This window comes from Talpa europaea (assembly GCF_964194135.1).
Source record: "Talpa europaea genome assembly, chromosome: 2".
Lineage (NCBI taxonomy): Eukaryota > Metazoa > Chordata > Mammalia > Eulipotyphla > Talpidae > Talpa > Talpa europaea.
Window position 1 is genome coordinate 70668158 of NC_140068.1, and position 22576 is coordinate 70690733.

Consider the following 22576-nt stretch of genomic DNA (forward strand, 5'->3'; position numbering starts at 1 on the left):
GAAATGGTTAGTTCTAATTTTGTGGGGAGAAAGTAGCCTAATACTTAATGTCCATATGTGTAAGGTTTGATATATATCCATCTCATGACTACAGGATTAGTACTTCCATTTATTAAAAAGAAAGAAAGAAAATGAAGACTCTGAAAGCTCAGTAACATGTCCACGGTCACCCAACTAGTGGCATTACCTGAAATTCAAATTGAGGTCTCTCTAACTTAACAGGCCATGTTTTTCCCAGCGGCTATTTAGTATCTCTTATTTCATTTTTTCTTTTACAAACCTCTGGGCATATTATTAAAGTCTAACATAGGCTTTCTATGGGACTGCTCTCACCACAAACCTATCAGGTATGTTCTACTAATATGACCATCTTATTACAGGTAATCAGACAATCAGGAGGAGACAGAACTGGAATTTGAACCCACATAGTTAGCTCCTTGAACCCAATGACTGCCCCCTACACTGTCTCATAGAAAATATTTAATTCTAGCTTATAAGTGACCTCTTGTCTAAAAACTGATGTGTGTGTGTGTGTGTGTACACATACACACAGTGTGTGGGGTCATCTCTTTGACAAGTCTGGTTTGTAAACAGAAGACCAACTTTAAATACTAAAGAGAAAACTTGCTAAGTGTAGCAAAGTATTCAGGCATCAATAAAATACAAGGTGCTCTATCTAGCTAGCTAGCTATTGGAAAGTACAAATATATATGTTTACTTCCTTGCTCATATCTATTGACTGCTTTTGCATCAATTTTGAAGACATACCAAAATGCTATTTTATTTCAAATTATTACTTGGTAGAATTTTTAGTTCCTTATATTTATCTGGCTACTCTCCTGAGTGAAAAGGTAGTCAGCAGATATCTATTATTTTCCATTACTGGTACTTATGGGTCATCTTTGACAAGTATGGTTTGTAAACACCCCAGCTAGAATGAGACACTTCTGGGAGGATGTGCACATTCTCAGTGGAGCCTCAGGAATATATCTGTTTAGAGGAACCGACTTTGGCTCCTGAGTTATAGGTTTAGACAGCTCAAAATAAACTAACAATTCTATTGACCTGCTTAATTTCTAGCAAATGTTTATAATTCATTTACAAGGCAACAGCCATTTTTAAGCTCACCTAGAATGAAATTACATATCATTTCTTAGAATATTTAAAGGAAATTCAAATACATGAAATAAAAAATCATGTTTTCAAAATTTAGAACAGCAATATATTCTCTCTAGATGTAAACTGTCATTGTTCCAAAGATATAAGGTTATACACATACACACATACTATTTAAGATTAAGGCTTTTCTTAGATTAGATTAAGTTACAGTAGTGCTCCACAGTATGACTACCATCATTACAAACTATACTCAGCATTAAGACAAAACTTTGTTGCTGAGTGTAATAGAATGTTGACGCATTAAAAAAATATAATGTACTTGTCTATCCAATGAGTATATTCCTATTTAAAAAAATATTTTATTTATAGACCTCAGGTATCACACAACTCTATTATTTTAAATAAAAATTTGATCATGTATCACCAGTTTACATTGTTGTTAACATTTTAGAAGCATAGAATCTCCCCCTTCAGGTGTAGTCTCTAAGCATATCCACCACCAAGGCACCTACAGCTCTCCACCCTATCTACTCTCTCTCTCTCTCTCTCCCCACCCTGTTCTCACACTGTCCCCTCTCCTCCCTCTCTGGATGCCTAGGTTCTAGGTTCTCTGATCAGCTTTCAAAGGATGACGAAGGGATAGTAAAAGCACATTAAGTATTTGATGCCAGGGGAGAGTCTATGGAAATTGAGCTTCTGTTACTCATCGCAGAAGTATTTCCACTTGTCCAAAAGGAGCAGAATTATTTTCATCAGTTGGTCCAATATAATGTTTTATATCATGTTACACGTTATACACGATAACAAGATATGGTGTGTAATCCTGTAAAGTACACTGATACAGTATACACTGCCAAAAATACTTTTTGGAAAGAAAAGTAGTAGCAGTATTTTTCTCTCTGCTCACAGTCCACTCCTATGAACCATGTGTTCCAAGCACTGGTAATGAAAATCCCACCTCTAGCAAATGTGAGGTTGGGGTTTCCCCAGACACAAGGTTAATTGGGTACTGAAAGACTGAAGCAGTGATATTAAGATGTTTCTCTCTAATGGATACAGGTTTTATACTTCTTGCTATGAAATGTTATGTTTTCCTATGGCCAGTGTGAACTGGTCTCTGCTATTTTCTTTTTTTTTTTTAAAGTGGAACTTTTTTTTAAAAAGATTTATTTATTTATTTATACAAGCACTGGGTACAGTAAGAAGTGCAGGAGGGTGAGAGAATTCACCAGAGCCAGAGCGGGTAACAGAACAGGCAGACTGACGAAGTACACTGCTGAAGGGAGCAGCAGGCACAGCAGGAGAGGTCTGTGCGCCATGTGGGACCCTCTCCCTGGCGGCCAGGGATTGAACAGGCGCTGCAGAGGCTGCAGGCATCTTCGCAGCCCAGCGCTCAACCGCTATACCACAGGGGAGGCCCTCTGCTATTTTCTGTGTAGGCATTTCTTTTGTAAACATAATTCCAAACTTGAAAACAACCCAATGGACAACACATTACTTTCACAGAAAATGAGTCTGTTTCATATAACACAACAGATTTTTGAGCTATCCTGGATATTAGTGAAGCTTACAGTCTGCAACATGAGTATTGAGGAACCTATTTTTACTTCTCACTGGTTTTCTCAAAGTTACCAAAGATGTCCTATTTAGAAACTTGAAATCTTTTAGAACCATGTCATATTTCTCTGGCCTGAGGGTTAAATTAGCATATTTGTTTCTCCTCTAACTCCAAAGAAAGAGATTTATTAATTACCATAAGAACTAAAGAAGAAAATCTTAAAGAGCAAAATTTTGTTTAACAGATTAATGGATGATGTTTCTGTCAAGACTTTATTTGAAACCTAATTTATGTCAACATAATAAGCCCTTCTTTATATTCACACCGACTTGCAGTTTGAAAGCTCTGGTGCACCATGCAGTTGGGGTCAATTTGACTTCTATCTACGAAACAATGGTTGCCTAAAATTACTGGGTGGACTGGCATTAGCTGCTTTTTTTCTAAATTCTTGCTGTCCTTCCTTCCTGTAGTGACAGTTTTCCATTCTTTAGCTCATTACTGAAAGAGAATTACAATCAATGTTTCCCACTGGTTATAGGACATAACTTCTAAAATTTGTTTCTGAGGGATATACATTTCATTGCAGGTTTTTTTTGTGTTTTTTTTTTTTTTCATCAAAGGGCCTATGTCCCTTTCCTGTTACAAATTCAAGGCACAGACTGGCAAATGAACAAGTATGTGTAACATAAAGCAGGGGAAACTCTAACTCACATGCTCAAACATTCTTGTCTCTGCTATTACTGTAATACATAGTATGTCTTCAATTGCACAGAATAATCTATAGTACCCACTCCAGAATTCAAAGGAACCTCTTTAAGAAGCTTTTAGAAAAAAAACTTAAGGTGTACTTTGGGGTCAGCTGGTAGCTTTCTGAAAGACTGACTGAAGGATTTCATTTTACTCCCTTTTTATCACTGCACATTTCCTGGTAGTAAGCAGCTAGGCATAAAAAATAAATTATTAGTTCTCCTGATTCCTCTGACATTAGAATAAATCTCTTTTCTTACTATGCAGGAAACACTTGTTGTCTGAAGGAATACTTAATAGGAATTCACACTCCCTTGGCTTATAGCTCACAAACCTAGTACCAATATGACCAAAGGAAGGCAGATTAAATAGGCAAACAAAAATTGCTTATTACCAAATGTAAGTCCAGCATATATAAAATTGCTGATTCTTTTTTTAAAAGTTAGGCATCTGGACTGGATCAAGAAGATGCGGTGTGTATACACAATGGAATATTATTTAGCAATCAAAAAAGATAAACTCATGCCATTCGCAGCAACATGGATGGAGCTAGAAGGAATTATGCTCAGTGAAATAAGCCAGAAGGAAAAAGAAAAATATCGGATGGTTTCACTTATAGCAGGAATATAGGGGAACCAAATTAAACATCAGTGTAAAAAAATAATAACAGTACAAAACACAACAAAGCAAAAACAGAGAATTATAAACCAGAGACATCCTACAGGGGAGGAGGAGGGAGAGGGATCAGAGGGAAGGAGTGAGGAGCACAGGGGACTGAAGTGATGGCACACGGGTGCATTGGTGAAGGAATCTGTATGGGGACTACACCTGAGGGGCTGGGGGGAAGCAAATATTGTTTAAAAATGAACAATGATGTAAAAAAAAAGTTAGGCATCTGGCCCCTAAATAAAAAGCATGAAACACTATCATAGACTATTTCCATATTGAAATGTTTAATTAAATGATATATTTATTTTCACCTATTATTTCAGTCAGTCACAAATTCCAAAACATCATCTTCTGCATAAATTTAGCCTGTACTGGAAATATATCAGTATTTTCCCACTAATTATTTCATATTCATTAAGATAAAATTTACTTAAGTTGAATGTTGAGAGAAATAACTGAAAGAAACATCTGAAATGGAATGCCAGAATTCTAGCATGAAAATCAACCCAACAGGCAACTGACTACAAATCTGATTTTGATTTTGTATATCACTTAATTGCTACATTTCAGATTGCAGTCCTTATTTACTCAAGTTGCAAATTGAACTTTTACATATCTCTTAAACTGTTGGTGATCAACTATATTTCAAAAAATAAAATATATGCCTCCTATATTTTTCAGTTTTCTTGTCCAATATGAGTCCTTTTAATTAAGTGAAAGAACATTGTTTTCCCTTCTATTTTCTAGAACTTCATTCTCAGAAATAAATTAACAAGTTAAAATACATACTGCATTGTGTTTAAAACTTCAAACTTTTAAACTTCAAACTATTAAAATATGTGGTATATGATCACATTAATATTCAAGATAAGACCATTTTAAACATTTTTAGTTATAAAATTAATGATACTCTATTATTAGTCTTGTGGGTCATTTCAAAGAAGAGAAAACCAATGTACAAAAGGTAAAGGTAATGTATGGCCCATATACATTTTAATCACAGTAATGTAAATATGGGTAGTTACCAGCAGCTGAACTAAACATCTATTGTATCAAGAGCAATATCCTGAATATACATACATACACACACACAAATATATGCAGGTGCACATATCTAGGAAAAAAATAGGATTGGGGCTCTTAATTATAGGGACAAGCAGAATTTCATACATTTACATCTACTACTTCTACCAAAGAACATGTCTAGGTACTGACCCTACTGAAAGTTTCTTAGAACCGGGCAGTTTTGCTACTTAATTTGTATTGTAGAGAGCAAACCAAGAAAAATTCTCTATGTGATTACTGAACAAATTAATCTTATTCAAATATCAGTTCATAGGTCTTATTTCAAAGAGGGAAAAAATCTTAGTGGTCTTATAATTGCATCCCTTTTTGTCATTATCAAGAAGCCTTTCTATTCAATAAACCAGTCATTGTTTGAATGATCATTTAGAGTTCTTTAATGTATTTTATGGGCACACAGTGGTCCAGCAATGTATTTTAAAATATAGCATTCAGAATTCAGTGCAGAATTGGTCTTTCCCACAGAACAGACAATAGGATTGTCTCACTCTCTCTCTTTCTCTCTCTCTCTCTCTCTCTCACACACACACACACACACACACATACACACACACACATCTATTCTGAATAGTATTTAGGATTTTTATTAATATAATTTTTTTGTAAAGCTAAATTACTGATGTATATATTGAGCTTGTAGTTAACCTCAAATACTAAGTTTTTTTCTCAAAAGGAATACATATTAAAATTCCTTTTCAAGTTTATCAAATTATACTGTTATTCAAACACAAACAAATAATTTTGAAATGGTTTAAAGAGCTCATTGTTTCTTTCCATTATGTAGCAAAGTAGCAAAGTTAGGATATTTAGCCTTGACCAATGCTATAAAACCCATCACACAATCTTGTTTCATATGTAATTGTGGTGATTTTTTAAAGTAGATCTGTTAAGAACAAGTGTTTGGGCTTTTCACTTCATTGTGAAACTAGCTGAAAGACAGTCTTGATAAGCAAACTTGAAACTTCATGTAAGTGCTAGAAAAACAGAAGGCAGTTAATGTGAATCATCTACTGAAATCTGAAGATTAGTAATTACTATATGAATCAAGTATTCTACCAAGTGAAAGATGATTTAAGACATAAAGAGGACAGTGTCATCAGTAATCTTCTAATTGAAGACAGTTAGATACCACTAACTGCAAACTATTTCCTGTCCAAAGTATTCCTCGTGATGAGTAATTTATAGTTCTACTCCATATCAATTACTTCTACTGGCACTTAAATGTTCTAAAGTCATCGGTTACTTATCTTTAGCCCTGAGGTAAGTGGTTATGAATATATGGAGAAAGAACATGCCCTAGCAATGTTGTAAGTAAATCAAGAGATTTCAAACCTACTTTGGAATAAGAGAGGGTAAGATAACCAGATTTATGTAAGAGAGAAGGGAGAGCATAGTTTCTCTAACAGAAAATGGGGAGCAAATTCTGAAGCTGCCTACAATTTTCTCTATTATATTTCTTTCTAGGAAGAAACACCTGTAAGCTCAGCTGGGTTAATAAGAGATTCTCCTCCCAAAGCATGCTTTTGCAAAAAGTACAGGAAATTCATACTGAAGCATCACTGTCTTTGGGGGCTTTTACTGATCATTCTTCAGCACAGGGTTTTTTTGTTTTGTTTTTTTTGTTTTTTTTTTTTTTTAACAGTCTCTGTTCTTTTTCTTTTCTATTTCTGGACTAAGTCCACTTGAGTTCTGAACAGATCAACAAACATTCATCCAGAACCAATCAGGTGCCATATGCTGGGCCAAGTGCCAGGGTTATAGGAAATCAGAGAGACACCACGTCCTTGTTCACCAGGAGCTCATATTGGGGGCAGAGCCCAAATTATATTGGTTATGTAAATTAAATGCTGTGTGAGCAGACTGAACAGGTTCTAATTCTTTCTGGTGGCCAATAAGACTTCATGAAAAAGAAGCAATTTGTCTTGAGCTCTGAATTTAGTAATCTGTGAAAAATGAAGAAATGGTGATACAGAAGAAACATATCCATTGCCTGAGATTATCCTCTCAAATCTTCTACTCCTAATAGGTCCATTCAGTACCTTACACTGGTATGGCTACCCCTGACTTGGCTGTCTAAAAGCTCTTTTAGATAGACCCACTTTAAGAAAACCCTAATATCTGAAGTCATAAATGTCTTTACAAAAAAACTAGGTGCGTCTTTAAATTCAACAATCTATGTCAATAAAACAGTCATTTAACTATGCAGAGAAACAGAGACTGTGTGATCTTTTTTGTGGCAATATTTTAATATTTATGTGTTAGATTTTCATAGTGCATTAAACCAAATAAGAATATTAGCAGACTAGGTTCTTGAAATCTGGCTAACTGTTCAGCAAATAAAAGTCAAGAGCCTGGGTGCCAGATCCACTGCATGTGTTGAGCTTGTCATCCATCTGTTGTGTTCTCTGCCAACTGCTCTACTTGGGGTGCGAGTGGAAGGCATTAGAAGGGAATAAGAAACCATTAAGAAATAAAATCAACTGCAGAGTGAGCAAATTTCTTTTTCTTTTCCTGTCCTTCTATTACCTCTGTCCTTCTCATGTTTCTGCTTATTTTAGTGCTATATTGTATCAACATACTGCCTACAAATAAGACAATTATAAGAGACTCCATATAAAGGTAGGTTTTCACTGATAATTTAGGTACCATTCCTGTCACTTTAATAAGTCAACTAGTATGTTGACAAAACTTTTCTTTGTAGTCATTTTTTTCTATGAATATAGTCATTTTTCTATGAATATTTTTTCTATGAATAAAAATTTCAAATCCACGTTCAGATTTGGCTATGATTTAATTCATCACAGAATTTTCTGAAATATACAAGTATATGGAAGATTCTTTGTGTAAAAAATATTTTCTCTCAGAGATATTTTCCCTCACAGAGCTCATATTTGTTTAATAAACCTTGATAATTTTTACAGGAAGGAAATGTCCCATGATTAGAATAAAGGTGGGTTGTCCTTTTCCCTCCTCATTTATTGTTTTAATTTCTACAAAAAATTTTCACATGTAAATAGATATTTCAACTTTAACAACAACAAAAACTTGAGAGGAATTCTGAAATTAATGCTAATTCTGAATTTTAATGAAAAATTAGGTGAAACTAAGCCAAATAAGCTCACAAAATATTCCGTGACTTTTAAACTAAATGCCTATAAGTTTCTGAGTCTCTGAGGAATTAATGCTACATCTGGACCAGGATGCCACAAAATTCATTATAATTCACAACAGCTACCGGCCTTGTCTGTGCTTTCATAAAGCTCTAACAGCATCTGCCTTCATTTCCTGAAGCTGCAGTCTTCTCATAACGTGTCTTTTTTAAGGGAACATCAAAATTCAAAGATTATAGTCATTTCATTTTCCAGCAGAAAAGAAATACAAAAACTGTTAGGGAACAAAGGATCTGCTCAGTTCAGTCTCATCCCACTGCAAAGACTAGAAGCTTCAGATTTTATGGTGAAAAGACCCATCATACAAAGCACCTCATAATGAGACATTTAGCCCGGCTATTCAAGACATACATCTTGGTAACTCATCCTGTTATCAAAATACTTCTTAAGTGTCTTAAGGCATTGCCTTTTCTACTGCTAGTAGTTCAAGATTTTTCTGTTTATAAAGTCATGGTACCATGACATTTTTGCTTTTGATAAAATGAATACAATCTCTATATATTTACATACATATATTTACATTTTATACACGTGTGTGCATGTATGTGTATATATATGTGCATGTGTTTAACATATGTGGTAGAGAATGTAAAGAGAGAATATTCTAGATGAGGTATTAAGGTTAGGATAATCTGAAGAGTCACCTGTCTGGAGAAAGGCTGACAGTCTTTCAGGGCAGTTAAGAATCTCCAGTCAGGTGAAGGAAGTTTCAAAGCATTATTTCAAATACAATTTTGAATTTGGAAACTAAACAAAATGAAATCTTATTATTTTCATAATATCTATTTCTGATGGGATAGCCAGGCAAAAATCCTCTCTTTTGGTGAAAAGCATAATTTAAAAAAAAATTTTTGAAGCTCATTTCTGAATGTTTGGTAGAATTCACTTGTGAAGCCATCTGGTCCTGGGCTTTTGTTTTTGGGAAGGGTTTTGATTACTGTTTCAATTTCACTGCAAGTAATATTGCATTTTAACATTATGTTAAGTTTCCTGTAGTCATTATTAAAAATCAACATCTATATATAGTACATAAGGTTCATCAGCAAAATTTTATTTTTGATTTAATTTGTTTATGTACTACATGAGTGAAATCACAATTTGTCCTTCTGCCTCTCACGTATTTCTAAGCATAATAAATCTCTATGTCCCTCCATATTGCTGAAAATAGCAAAATTTCATCTTTTTTAAAAATATCTGAGTAGTGTTCTACTGTGTATATATATCACATCTTTACTCAGTCATCTGTTGATAGATACTTTGGCTGTTTTTAGCTCTTGGCTATTATAAATAATACTGAAATGATAATAGGTGGAGGGTTGTCCATAAACCTCTTTCAATTAGTTTGTTTAAAACTATTTTTTAGTAAATACCCAGAAGTGGGTAGTATGGATAGTATGGAATTTGTATTTCTAGTGTTTAGAGGACTCTCCATGCTTTTTTCCATAATGGCTGCGCCAATTTAGATTCCTACCAAAGGAGTAAAAAGATTCCTTTTTCTTTGCATCCTTTTCAAAACTTGCTGTTTCTTGCCTTTTGGATAATAGCCATTCTCACAGGTGTGAAGTGATATCTCATTGTAATTCTGATTTGCATTTCCCTAATAAGAAGATATGATGAACATCTTTTCATGTAACTGTTAGCCATCATATGTCTTCTTTAGTGAAGTGTCTATTTAGATCTTCTGCCCATTTTTTAATCAGGTTGTTTGCTTTTTCATTGTTGAACTTTATTTTTTAATTATATAACATTGATTTACAACACTGCATATGATACAAGGGGTATGTCCTTGACATATTTGGGATATTAACGCCTTATTAGATATATGATATGCAAATATCTTCTCTAATTTGGTATGTGTCTTTTTATTTGGATGCAAGTTTCTAAGTGGATACAATCTTTAGAGAGTGAGCAAGTCAAAATCTTTAAAAAGGGTTTAAAAGGGGTTTAGAGAGAAGGAATATACTCTCATTTGAGCAGAATGTAGGAAGTCCTTTGTACAGTACCCTTGCAAGACTGGCTGGTCAATGAATTTAAGGTCCTATTCAGATCTGTCAGTGCAAAGCAAACTTGGATACCTGAGAATCTATCCAGATGAGGTAACATGGTAAAGGTGCATAGCTATGAATTCATAGGGATCAAGATTCAAATCCTGATTCCACTATTTTTTTGCTATAAAATTAGGGGGACATTTATAGTTGCTGTAATCTCAGATTCTTAATCTATAAAATAGTGATAATAAATCTTACCTTAAAGAGATATTATGAGGAATTAAAAAAAATAATGTGAAGCAGTCTCTTGATAGTATTTAACATACAATAACAACTAAGTGTCTGCTATTATTATTGTACCAGTTTACACTCATACATATTTCAGTTAGTGCAACTGGTTTGCAAACAGTTTGTCTTTAGCGATCAAAGTTTTCTAAGATCTGTGACTTCTATTTCAACATTTTCTATTAAACATATTTTGAATAAAATAAATTCTCTTGAATGCATTCTAATTCAGTCTCATAATAAGTCACAGTTTCAAATTATTTTCTTTTAAAATTGTATCTGTTTAACAAATATTGCTATTTATCAGGCACTGAGCTCATACTTTCATGAATAATCTCACTTAATCTTTAAGATGATACTAGAAGTAGGTACAGTATAATTCCCATATTCTTTTTTTTTTAAGATTTATTTATTTATTTATTTATTTATTTATTTATTTATTTATTTATTTATTTATTTATACAAGCACTGGGTACAGTCAGAAGCGTGGGAGGGTGAGAGAATTCACCAGAGCCAGAGCAGGGAGCAGAGCAGGCAGAAGGACCGAAGCACACTGCTGAGGGGAGCAGCGGGCGGCAGGAGAGGTCTGCGTGCCATGTGGGACCCTCCTTTGGTGGCCGGGGAGCAGCCGGGGATCGAACAGGCGCTGCAGAAGCTGCGGGCAGCTTCGCAACCGAGCGCTCAACCGCTGTGCCACCGGGGAGGCCCATAATTCCCATATTCTAAGGAAATAACTTAGAGGAAAACCAAGAGATGTGATGTGAAGACATTTTAGGACAAATTCCAGGTAATTCAGTAGACAGAAAATTGGTTTCAGTATAAGTTAAACTCTATTCAGTTTTTACTATCATATTATGAGGATTAAGATAAATGGAAAATAGGTACTCTCATTTTTTGAAAAATATGTTTACTTCTTAAAAAATATATCCAATACAAAACACATGAAATAGATAAGTGAGATAGAGAATGAGGCAATTTTTCATTTGAAATATTCAGGTAATAAATGCAAACATGATTTGAGTGTTATGTCTGGAAGTACCATACAGGGCAGGCTTCGCTCCCAGTGTCTGAATTATCCATTTAATTTTCTCATTGCATACAATGAAGATGTAGGTTGTTAGCACATGCGTACATGTGTATGTGTGTGTGCATGTGTATGTGTACATGCTATCTGATGTACTGAGTCATTCACTACTCTTATAAACTGGACCATTGGACTTCCTTGCCCAACAGTGGTTTCTGTCTAAGCTGATCAAAAGTCAACAGTAAGTAAGAAGTAATAACACTTGCTATATATAGAATAGATTTTCAATTCACAATAGAATTTTACCAAATCTCTCAGGCAAAACCTTAGCTGCACTGAATAAATGTAAAGGGGACAACTATTTTTTTTCTGGGGTTTTAGCAGAAAGGCTGTATATTATTAGGATAGAATGCCTAGTGCAAGTCTGTACAAGGTGATAAGTATTATAATTACAAATGAATATAATTGAATGCTACAGTTCTTCATTCTTAAAGTCTCCATGACTCCATACTCTATAAATTGATTTCATAAAATAATGTTGTTTAATGTACTACTTTCCTCCTGGGCTTCAGAAGAAAAATGCCGCCTCAGTAAACTAATACTTTAGAGTTTTGACTAAAAAAAAATTCACTGCTATCACCTAACCAAACTTCAAAGTGTAGGTTTATTTTAGAGTAATGGGATTTATATGCAAATTACTTAATTTATTACTGTATCACATTGGACGTAAAGAAAAGTACAGATAATATACAAATTCTACTCTACACTGCTCAAAATATTCTTCATTAATATAAATCAGTTTTCGAGTTTAACTATTAAGCCTTAAAAAATAAAAAAAAACAACCTTGAGAATATCATACCTAAGATATATGCCCTGTGGCACTTTGTATAAAGTGTCTTATTCTCAGTGAGACAATTCATCTTTATTTTATCCTTTTTTTTAAGATTTATTTATTCATGCATACATGTACCAGGATACAGACCAGAAGCGAGGGAGGGTGAGAGGATTCCCCAGAGATAGAGCAGGGAACAGAAGAATAGGCAGACTGACTAAATACACTGCTGAGGGGACCAGCGGGTGAGACAGGAGAGGTCTGCCGCGCCATGTGGGATTCTCGCCGGCTGGCCAGGATCAAACCAGCACTGTAGAGGCTGTGGACAGCTTCACAGCGCTGCATTCAACTGCCTGCGCCACCCAAGGAGGCCCCTTATCTTTTTTTTTTTTAAGATTTATTTATTTATACAAGAACTGGGGTACAGTCAGAGGTGCGGGAGGGTGAGAGAATTTACCAGAAACAGAGTGGGGAGCAGAACAGGCAGACAGACGGAAGACACTGCTGAGGGGAGCAGCAGGCAAGGCAGGAGAGGTCTGCCGTGCCATGTGGGTTTCTCCCTGACCAGCCGAGAATCAAACTTGTGCTGCAGAGGTTACGGGCTGCTTCACAGTGCGGCACTCAACCCACTGCACCACCGGGGAGGCCCTTTATTTCATCTTTTAATGTAACTTTTATGCACCTACAGTTAAGAAAAAGAATCCCAAAGAATTACCAATGCTGAGTAGTAGATTCAAAGTTAAACTTGGGGGCTGTCTGAGCAATCTGGAAAATGCATGGAGTCACATGAAGTCAGCATGGGAGACAGTGCTTGCAAGCTATATACCACTTTAAGAGCAATCATTTTTCTTTGGAAATTTTACAGAGAAAAAAATAATGAATTTATTTTCATCACATAACAATGGAATCATTTTGTCTTAAGCATAAGAACTCATCTTTACAACTATGCTATTAAAATTCTGATATTTTAAAAATTAAAAAATTTTGATATATCTTCATCAGAGACAAATATTTAAAACTTAGGAACCACGCATGTCAGATAACATAATAGCTTTCTTGTTTTCATTTTATGTAAATCCATTAGAGCTATTTTAAATTAATGGTAATCTGTGAATTATAAAAATGAGAAAAACACACTTTTGGTGGCATTTCTTCACTCATGAGTATTAGTCCCTTTAACAGCTAAATGAAATGACAAGTTAGAACAGACCTGAGAGCACCAGTGATTGACCTTGAGGAGAGAATACGGCAAAGACTTGTTTTTTCCCACAGATAATGGGAGGGTGTTAAGTCACTGAGTAGGATCCCTGAAGATGCATGAAAGTAGGATTCAAGCACTATTTGTAGCTATGTTTAGCACCACTGGAAGCCTTGTGAATTCTCTCATTGCCTGTGAGGCTCTTTAAGAACAACTCAAGTAAATCAGACCTGGAAGAAAACTGCTTGAGGAAACAGGTGAGAGCAGGTACTAGGATAATTTGCATTGGTTTTGGAACACCATAAATACAGCTCCCCTTTTATCACATTAGCTTTTAAGTTCCCTGGAGAACATTACTTGTTTTCCAACAGATACTGCTCATTGATTGATTTTGCAAGATTCGCTCACTTGACATTTTGACTAAATGGGTCTCAAAAGGCTGAAACTTCTAGTTTCCAGAATTACTATGTCCAACAAGTTTATCAACAACTGGTATATTCCTTTATATTAATTAAAGTTTTACTTTAGGGCTTCCCTGGTGGTGCAGGGGTTAAAGTCTCAGCTCTATCAAGCTATCATCAGCCACTAGAAATGAGTTTGATACCCCAGCCAGGATGCTGACCTACATGGAGCAGCAGACCTCTCCTGTCTTTCCTGCTGATTTCCTCAGCAGTGTATTTCAGTAGATCTGCCTGGTCTGCTCCCCACTATGTCTCTGGTGAATACTCTCACCCCCTGCCCCTCTGGCCCAGTTCATGTATACATAAATAAAAATTAAAATCTTAAAAAAAAATAAAGTTTGGGCCTCCCCGGGTGGCTCAGGCAATTGAGCACCGCGCTATGAAGCTGTCCACAGCCTCTGCAGTGCCAGTTCGATCCCAGCCGGCCGGCGAGCGTCCCACATGGCGTGGCAGAACTCTCCTGTCGTGCCCGCTGCTCCCCTCAGCAGTGTATTTCATCAGTCTGCCTTTTCCGTTCCCTGCTTGTCTCTGGTGAATCCTCTCACCCTCTCGCGCATCTAGCCTGCACCCTGGTTCTTGTATAAATAAATAAATAAATCTTTAAAAAAAATGAAAAAATTTAAAAAATAAATAAAGTTTTACTCTAAGTCCAATGATATACTTTATGGTGAAGCCTTTCAATGATTCTATGTTTGATTTGAAAATATAAAAATATTCCCATATTCAAAATAGTTTGAAAAATCTCAGTGATCCAAAATAAAAAGTTTTATAATGTATTTTAGGAAGAGATGAGTAGAATAGGTATGTAAAGTAAATTTGGATTTACTTTACTACTTTAGGAGTTGATGATTGATTTCCCCCCCTCTCCTCCTTATGCATTCCCCAGGGAAAATGATACTATTAAGAAATCAGATATTTGAACAAGTGTTTGAAGGACCTTTCATTTACGATAAAGAAATCTTTAAAAATTAACATCATCAGCAAGCTTACATAAGAGTTTAGAAGCCCAAACAAACATTGACAAGGTATCATTGTTCATCAAAGTTCATTATTACTAGTCCAACATTTATACACTACAGGAGTAAGGAATTTGTATATCAACCTGACTAAATTCTAAAAGACAAAAAGCAGCAGCAATGAAGGAGTGATATAAAAGAAGAGATACATTTAGAAAGGACTCAAAAAATGTCTGAACCTTCTACCATTTCAGTTACTCTGCGACAACTTTAGGTGAATAGCCACAAGGGTCATGGTCATTTAAATAATGAGGCAAAGTGGACTCAATAATTACTACAGCTAGATCAACTAAAGACATTTAAACTAAACTTATTTAGTGAAGAAGAGAATTTTCTTAGCATCAACAGATGAACCTAACAAATCAGCAATGTAAGTTTATATATGTAGTGAAATACACATAGAGTTAAATATAATGTATATATATACATGTATGCACACACATATATACTGTGAAAAATAAGACATGGTAATTGCAGTGTAAGTTACAAATAGTATAATTTTTTCAAGCTTCTATAAAAGCTGACTAAAATGCTGAACTGCAACACTAATCTCATGATTAATTCATCCCAGTATACCCTGCTTTTTGAAAGTTCGAGTTATAACACTTCACTTTTATGAAAGAACTATATTAGTCTCTGTTTTCACTGAGATAAATCCGAAGTGGATTTCCGCTTATACAGCAAAAGACAAACAGCATTCAGCATTTGCTTTGCAGCAGTCATGCTACAAGCTCTTCACACCCCTGCAGCGAGAGTGGCACCCTCAAGTTCCTTCCCCAGGAACTGCTTTATATACAGGCTGTTTGCTTATCATATCATGCCTGTTTTTATCATATGTTAATGTTATTTTAGATTTTATGTGTTTTTTTAGTATGAATTTGTGGACTATTTGGGGGTCTGGGAACACTCAAAATTTTCTATGTAAATCCATGGCAATTACCTCTACCCTGCCATTTTGGCTTACAAATGATTTTATCGGACACTTTCAAACAGTGGGGAGAAAATCATATTTAGACTCATATTTACAAGTATTAGAGAAAACAACATGAAAATTAACCATTTAATAAGATACATATTTATTTTACTGAAGGATGGAAACATTTCTTATATTTTTATTTACAGTATTTGCTGTAGTACTGTATTTTTAAATGTATATACATATAGAGTATTTATGTCCTTGGTAAAATATGTATGAAAAGATACTATGTCACACTTAAAATAGTAAAATTAAGAAGTCTTGAAGCCTTTAGAATAAGTCCAATGACCATATGATTTCTGCCACAGTTATCTAATATTGCTTTGTAGCACAAAAACAGCTTAGAAAATGTGAAACCAATGAATGTAGTTGTGTTCCAGTAAAAATTTATTTACCAAATCATACAGCAAGTTTTTGGTAGCCTTGCTGCAGGACCATAGTTTGCAGGCCCCTAAACTATCAGACTCGTTGCATATATTTTTCCTCCTATCTGACAGAACTTAATTTAAAAAAAACACAAAGTTTAATCAAATATCAAATCAACCTACCTTTACCCCAGGAATTCCAGGAGCACCAATTTCACCTTTAATACCAACTGCACCCTAAAATACAGAAATGCTCATTAGATTGTTTGAAGGTGTATTAATTTCCAACATTGTCCAAGAGAATCTGTTATTAGTTCATGGATAAGTTGCTTTTGCACTTAAGTTTGTGCCCCAAGTTCCTTCTTTACATTACCCACAAGTCATTAAACTATATTTTGACAATTCACAAATTATGAAAATATTAATAAATATTAAGGTGCTAATCAAAACTATAACTAGGCATTCTCCACCACAAACATTCACCTTTATTATTTCTTTTATAGAATCCACATTAAGGAATGATTCTGTTGCTCCACTGATACAAGAAATTAGTTTAAATGAGTTAAAAGCTACATCTTACCTAGTTCTTTCAATTCAAGTAAGTCATGAAACTTCAGACTCTTAAGATTCCTGTGTGTGTTTTAATTCAGTGTTTCTGACCTTTTGTTATATCCTTCAGAAGCCATGAACTAACTCGATCCTGTCAACTTCCCTGCTCTTCCACCAAAACTAGAAAAACCTGATCAATGAAGTTGATGGGTCATCTATATCTGCTGTGGTAGTTCTGTTATAAATTTAGCCTAATAAAATTCTCCTTGAAAAGTGCAGAATAACAAACTTTTTGAATGAGTTTATTACAAATTTTTGGTAGAGATTAAGAAACATATATAACTGTATCAGTCTATAATTCCATCATTACAGTAACATTGTTTATTTCAGATTTAAGACACACAAGTATCCCCCCACCCCACACAAGTAAGCTTCAAATTCAACTGCTATAATTAGATGAGATTATATCAGACTGAGCGTAGGGTAAACGATTGTCAGGCTTTTCTGCCCTCCCACCATTAGGATAGATGATGGATCCCTGCGGTCTTGAATGCATGCCCGATGGTGGGCACCTGGAGTGGGGTGTGGGCATACGTAGGTGGGTACACCTGGGCTGAGACTGGGATTTTAAGGGTGGCATCACGGGCACAGAACCACCAGAAGGAGAACAAGCAAGAGAGAAGCAGAGACCATGAGAGAACGCCAGAGAGCGCAGGAAGAGTGAAGTCGCTGGGGGCTAGGAGGCCTGCCAGCCTTCTGGCCCCCCAGAACCCCTGCCTGATGTATACCCAGTAAAATTCCAATAAAAGCCTGAAAAAGGCACCGAGGGATCCTGGGCTTCTCCTTCACCTGTCTGCTCGGATTATAGGGATCCTGCGCTGTGCCCCTCCTGCCCCTACACTGGGTAAAACTGATTTTTAAAAAGCACCTATCAATTAATCCAATATATATTGTATAAGGAAAGAGAAATAAAAATTCCTTACATTGACACAGGCAAAATGTCAAAAGCATAATATTAAAACTTAACCTCTGAGGTTATTACTAAGGGACAATATTCTCTCTTTTAAAAATTGTCTTTTTACTGGTATTGTTTACAGTGGGCAAGCAAATAAGTTAAAATGGAAAGAAAATAAGGGGACTCACTGGTAGCTCTGGGTTAACACATTAGATTGCTCAAAATGGATATTTCCATAGTAAAACTGGACAGTGGATAACAAAGGAATCAATACCAAAATTTTTGACAATAGAAACAAATAAGTTAACTTATCCCATTTTAAATTGTTGATTTTCTCTAAAAGTGTATCAGCAAAGTAATAATTTCATTAAACCTATACTTTAGGGGAATTAACTGGCTATGTGGAACATAATAACAAAAATAAACTGGAAAATTATTCCCAAAATAGAACACAGATCACACTCCCCCTTAGGTTAAGGAATATTGAAATGAGCTGTATTTTACAAAACTCTTGAGAGGATTTCAGTTCTGGAGTGGGTGAGGGTATTAGCAAAGGTCTTAAAGATCTGAGAAAGTAATATGGTTGCTAAGTAATTAGGTTGCTAAGTATACTTGCTAAGAAAAGGGAATTAAAAGATTCAGAAAATTATAATAATTGAGTCTGAATGAAAGAAAAGTATTAATTATTATTTCAAATAATGTCAGACAGAGTTTAGTCTTGGACTGATGATAATGGTTAGAATGGTTTGATTAGGTGCCCTGATATAGACTATTGATCACATCTGAATACTTGCTCAGATACAACCAGTATTGGTTTGAAATTCAAGCCATCTTGCTCCGTGATAGGTCAACATTATGGGGGTAAAAACACAGTAAATCAAATTAGTGAACCATCACAGTATGGATGAGAAAATAGGCACATAAAGGCAAATAGTAAATCATACCAAAATTGTGGCTTTTTTCCAAATATTAATGTAATATCAAACTAAAGCTAATCACTATATGAAAAGGATTTTTGTTTTTTGGTTTTTTTTTTAAAGATTTATTTATGCAGACAAGAACTGGGGTATAGACCAGAGGTGTGGGGGGTGAGAGGATTCACCAGAGACAGAGTGGGGAGCAGAACAGGCAGATGTGCTGAAATACACAGATAAGGGGAGCAGTGGGCAAGTCAGGAGCGGTCTGCTGTGCCATGTGGGTAGCTTCCTGGCTGGAGATTGAACTCTTGCTGCAGTGGCTGCTGATAGCTTCATAGGTTGCTGCTTAACCCCTTGTGCCATCAGGGAAGCCCGGATTTTTGTTTTTTAAAGGAAAAAGGTATGACAGAACAAAAGTGACATAACAGCTCTCTGATGATTTAGCTTATTTAACTTTCATTGAAAGCTGACTCTGCCTCACTTGGCAGTGTACTTGGCTTTTGGGGATAGAATTTATAAATTCTAGACATAGCTGAGTTGATGATTTAGATTGGTCTTGAAGTGTAGTATTCATTCATTAATTCATTCAACATATTTTATGCTAATCTGTGCATGATGCTCACAGAATTCAAATTCTTAGTGAAGAAATAAATAAATGCATAATCATAACATATCAGGTGACAACAAACATGGTAAGAAAAGAAGATAGAGGTGGAATGAAGGATGTTTTTTACATAGAGATTCCTGGAAAGGTTTTTTCTATTTTTAAGTGATTTCTAAGCCAATGTTACCTCAATAAAAAAATTTATTTCTGAGCAAAATTCTATTGATAAATGGTGAAAAGAGAGAGCCAAATGGACAAATAGGAAAAAATTCCAAGTATTTATAAAAGACCTGGTACAAAGACCTTGGATCAGGCATGAACCAGAAGAGAGGGTAGGAGCTGATAGAGAGAGTAATGCGAGAGGTGGTCTAGCCCATTGTTAGAACACTGGTGTTTATCTTGAGAGAGAAAGAAGCCATCACTGAGGTTAGATCCTGTGGGACAGGATTTACATTATTCACAGTAGTTGTGTAACTCAGTGTATGGGCATAAATAAAAGTAAAATTTGCTCTTATAAAGCTTCCACATTAAAGTAAGAATTCTTAAAACTTAACACCATTAGAAATACTGTACTGAGTAACACATGATTAGAAAAAGATTTGGAGGTTAGAGTTTCAAAATTTTTCTCATTTTATCTCACTGAGACAAAAGTAAAATTTTACCTGATCAGTAACATATACCTGATAGTTAATAAGAGAAAGGAAGTTAAATTTGTCTCTGGATGGTTCCTAATCAACATTATCTAAGCATGATAAAACAAGAATATCTCTTTACACCATATCCAGGAAACATTTTGCTAATAACATTGGGGACAAAAGATACATGTTTGATGAAATATTTAAATTATTGAGTGATTTTTTTGAAGAAATTAACTATTGATAAATTATTACTATCTATTTAAGTATATACAACAACTCAAGATTTTTATAAACTAAAACATCCAATCAATCAAACATTCTAAATTATCTCACAAATGAAAATCTCTTCATTTTCTCAAAATACATATGAAACTAAACTACACCTACAAGGATTATTTATACCTCTCCTTCAACACCTAACAATTACACTGTAGGTAGGAAAGTAGAGAAAATATATTTGTTGAGTATCTAGAATATGCCAGTATCTGGGATTGCATTATATATACTATTGAATTTCTTCTTCAAAATAAACTATTGAGTAGGTGTTAGTAGGGGCCACTTTCAAAGCAAGTAAGAAGATAACAGAATTCATTCCCAAGTGGGTCAGTTCCCAAAGTAGCACTCCTAATCTACTGTTCTAGTCCCTTTTCCCCCCACCCCTCCAAATACATCTTGGTCTTACAGACCAAAAGGAAAACCTTGAGAAGAATTTCTGGTCCCCTAGGTAACACTGCATTTCAATCATTTCACAAAATTAACTATTCAATACACCTTAGAGCAAAATGACTTTCCATCTTCAAGCCAGACAGGCATTATATTGTGCACCAGCTCTCATAATGAAAATTATATACCAAATTCAAAAACAGAGGAAAATCATCTTTATTTACTGCACACTGAAGTTGCAGTATTACACAGTACAATAGGAATAGAAATAGACTCATCATCAGCTCATTAAAATGAAACAATGCATCTAGGGTTATTACAAGTACCAGGAAAGCTGAAGACATTCACAGCTACAGTCATTTGAAGTCTTATTTACATGGCAAAGGTATGCTGAATTAATCAAATGTCAGTGCAGGTATTGAAAAAATGAAAGGATGCTGATTATTTGTTTTGTTTGTTAGTTATCAACTTATTTCATCCCAACTGTTTTTGCCTTGCCACAAAAACTCTTGCCATTATGAATTTTTCATAGTCTGAATGCTAAAACAAATGTTAATACTTTAAAAATACATAAGTGGGAAATTACATAATGCTTTAGAAGTCTGGGATGTATTTTTGCTTATTTTACAGATTTGGCACACAACAAATTTACTAATAATTATCATTTGTACTCATTTCTTTCTTTTCTACTGGTCATCATTCCTGAAGGTAGAAGGAAGGTTTCCTGAATGAATCATCACTAGTTAGTGCTGCAATGAAAGCATCATTGAAACATCGATGAGAAACCATGCTTTCTCATTACTGCTGTAACTCCAGCTTCTAGCACACGTTTTCTTACAATAACAATAACTTAATGAATAACAACTTAATGAATAGTTAATAACAATAACTTAATGAAGAGTTGGAATTAATCAGAGATTTTTCTCCTCAGAGTCCTCTTAATTACATTACCTTGGGCATAGCATTTTTTAAAAAGATTTATTTATTTATGCATACAAGAAGTAGGGTGTAAGTCAGAGGTGTGGGGGGTGAAAGGAATCACCAGAGGGAGTAGGGAGCAGAACAGGCAGATCAACTAAAATAGACTGCTGAGGGGAGCAGCAGATGAGGCAGGAGAGGTCTGCTGCATCATATGGGTTGCTCCCTGGCCTGCCAGGGATGGAACTCAGTGCTGCAGTGGCTGGCAATAGCTTGATAGCGCTGTCTTTAACCCCTGTGCCACCAGTGAGGCCCCTATCTTGGGCATAGCATTTTACCTACACTTGGTTCTCTCAGTAGCAAAGTGAGGATAAAAATATTAGATTGACATTATTTATAAAGCTGTAAGGATAAAATAAGGTATTAGAAGAGCATGTGTTCTAGTCAAAAAAACACAGATAAGTGATACAGAAGTGATTTTAAAATACAGAGCAACACTCAACATGATGCTGGTTAAGAGAAGGCCATAGGAGTCAAATAGTCTGGGTTCAGATCCCATCTTGACCATTACTATGTGGCCTTGCACAATAATTTAACCTCTTTTAACTTCAGTTTTTCCATGTATAAAACACTGATACGTAATATGAAGTGCTATTATAAAGATCAAAAAGATGGCCTATCTAAAGCACTATTAGTGGTTGGCACATGGTCAACATTCAATAAATACTAGCTATTGCTATAATGATTTATTTTCAGTTTGATCAACTTAGTCCTTAGTACTAGATATTATTAATTATTTAAAGTTTTCATATAATGATATTGAAAGCAAAAGTATCCCAA

General features: G+C 35.0%; 1 protein-coding gene across 1 annotated transcript in view; it reads right to left on the minus strand.

Moving 5' to 3' along the window:
* The window catches only part of COL19A1 (collagen type XIX alpha 1 chain), a gene marked incomplete at both ends in the record, with an annotated part of 304611 nt that overhangs the window by 227309 nt on the left and 54726 nt on the right, over nucleotides 1–22576 (minus strand). Inside the window, one exon of the mRNA XM_084227959.1 lies at nucleotides 16676–16729. Within this exon, the coding sequence (XP_084084085.1) occupies nucleotides 16676–16729 (54 nt within the window). The remainder of the gene's footprint in view (nucleotides 1–16675; nucleotides 16730–22576) is intronic.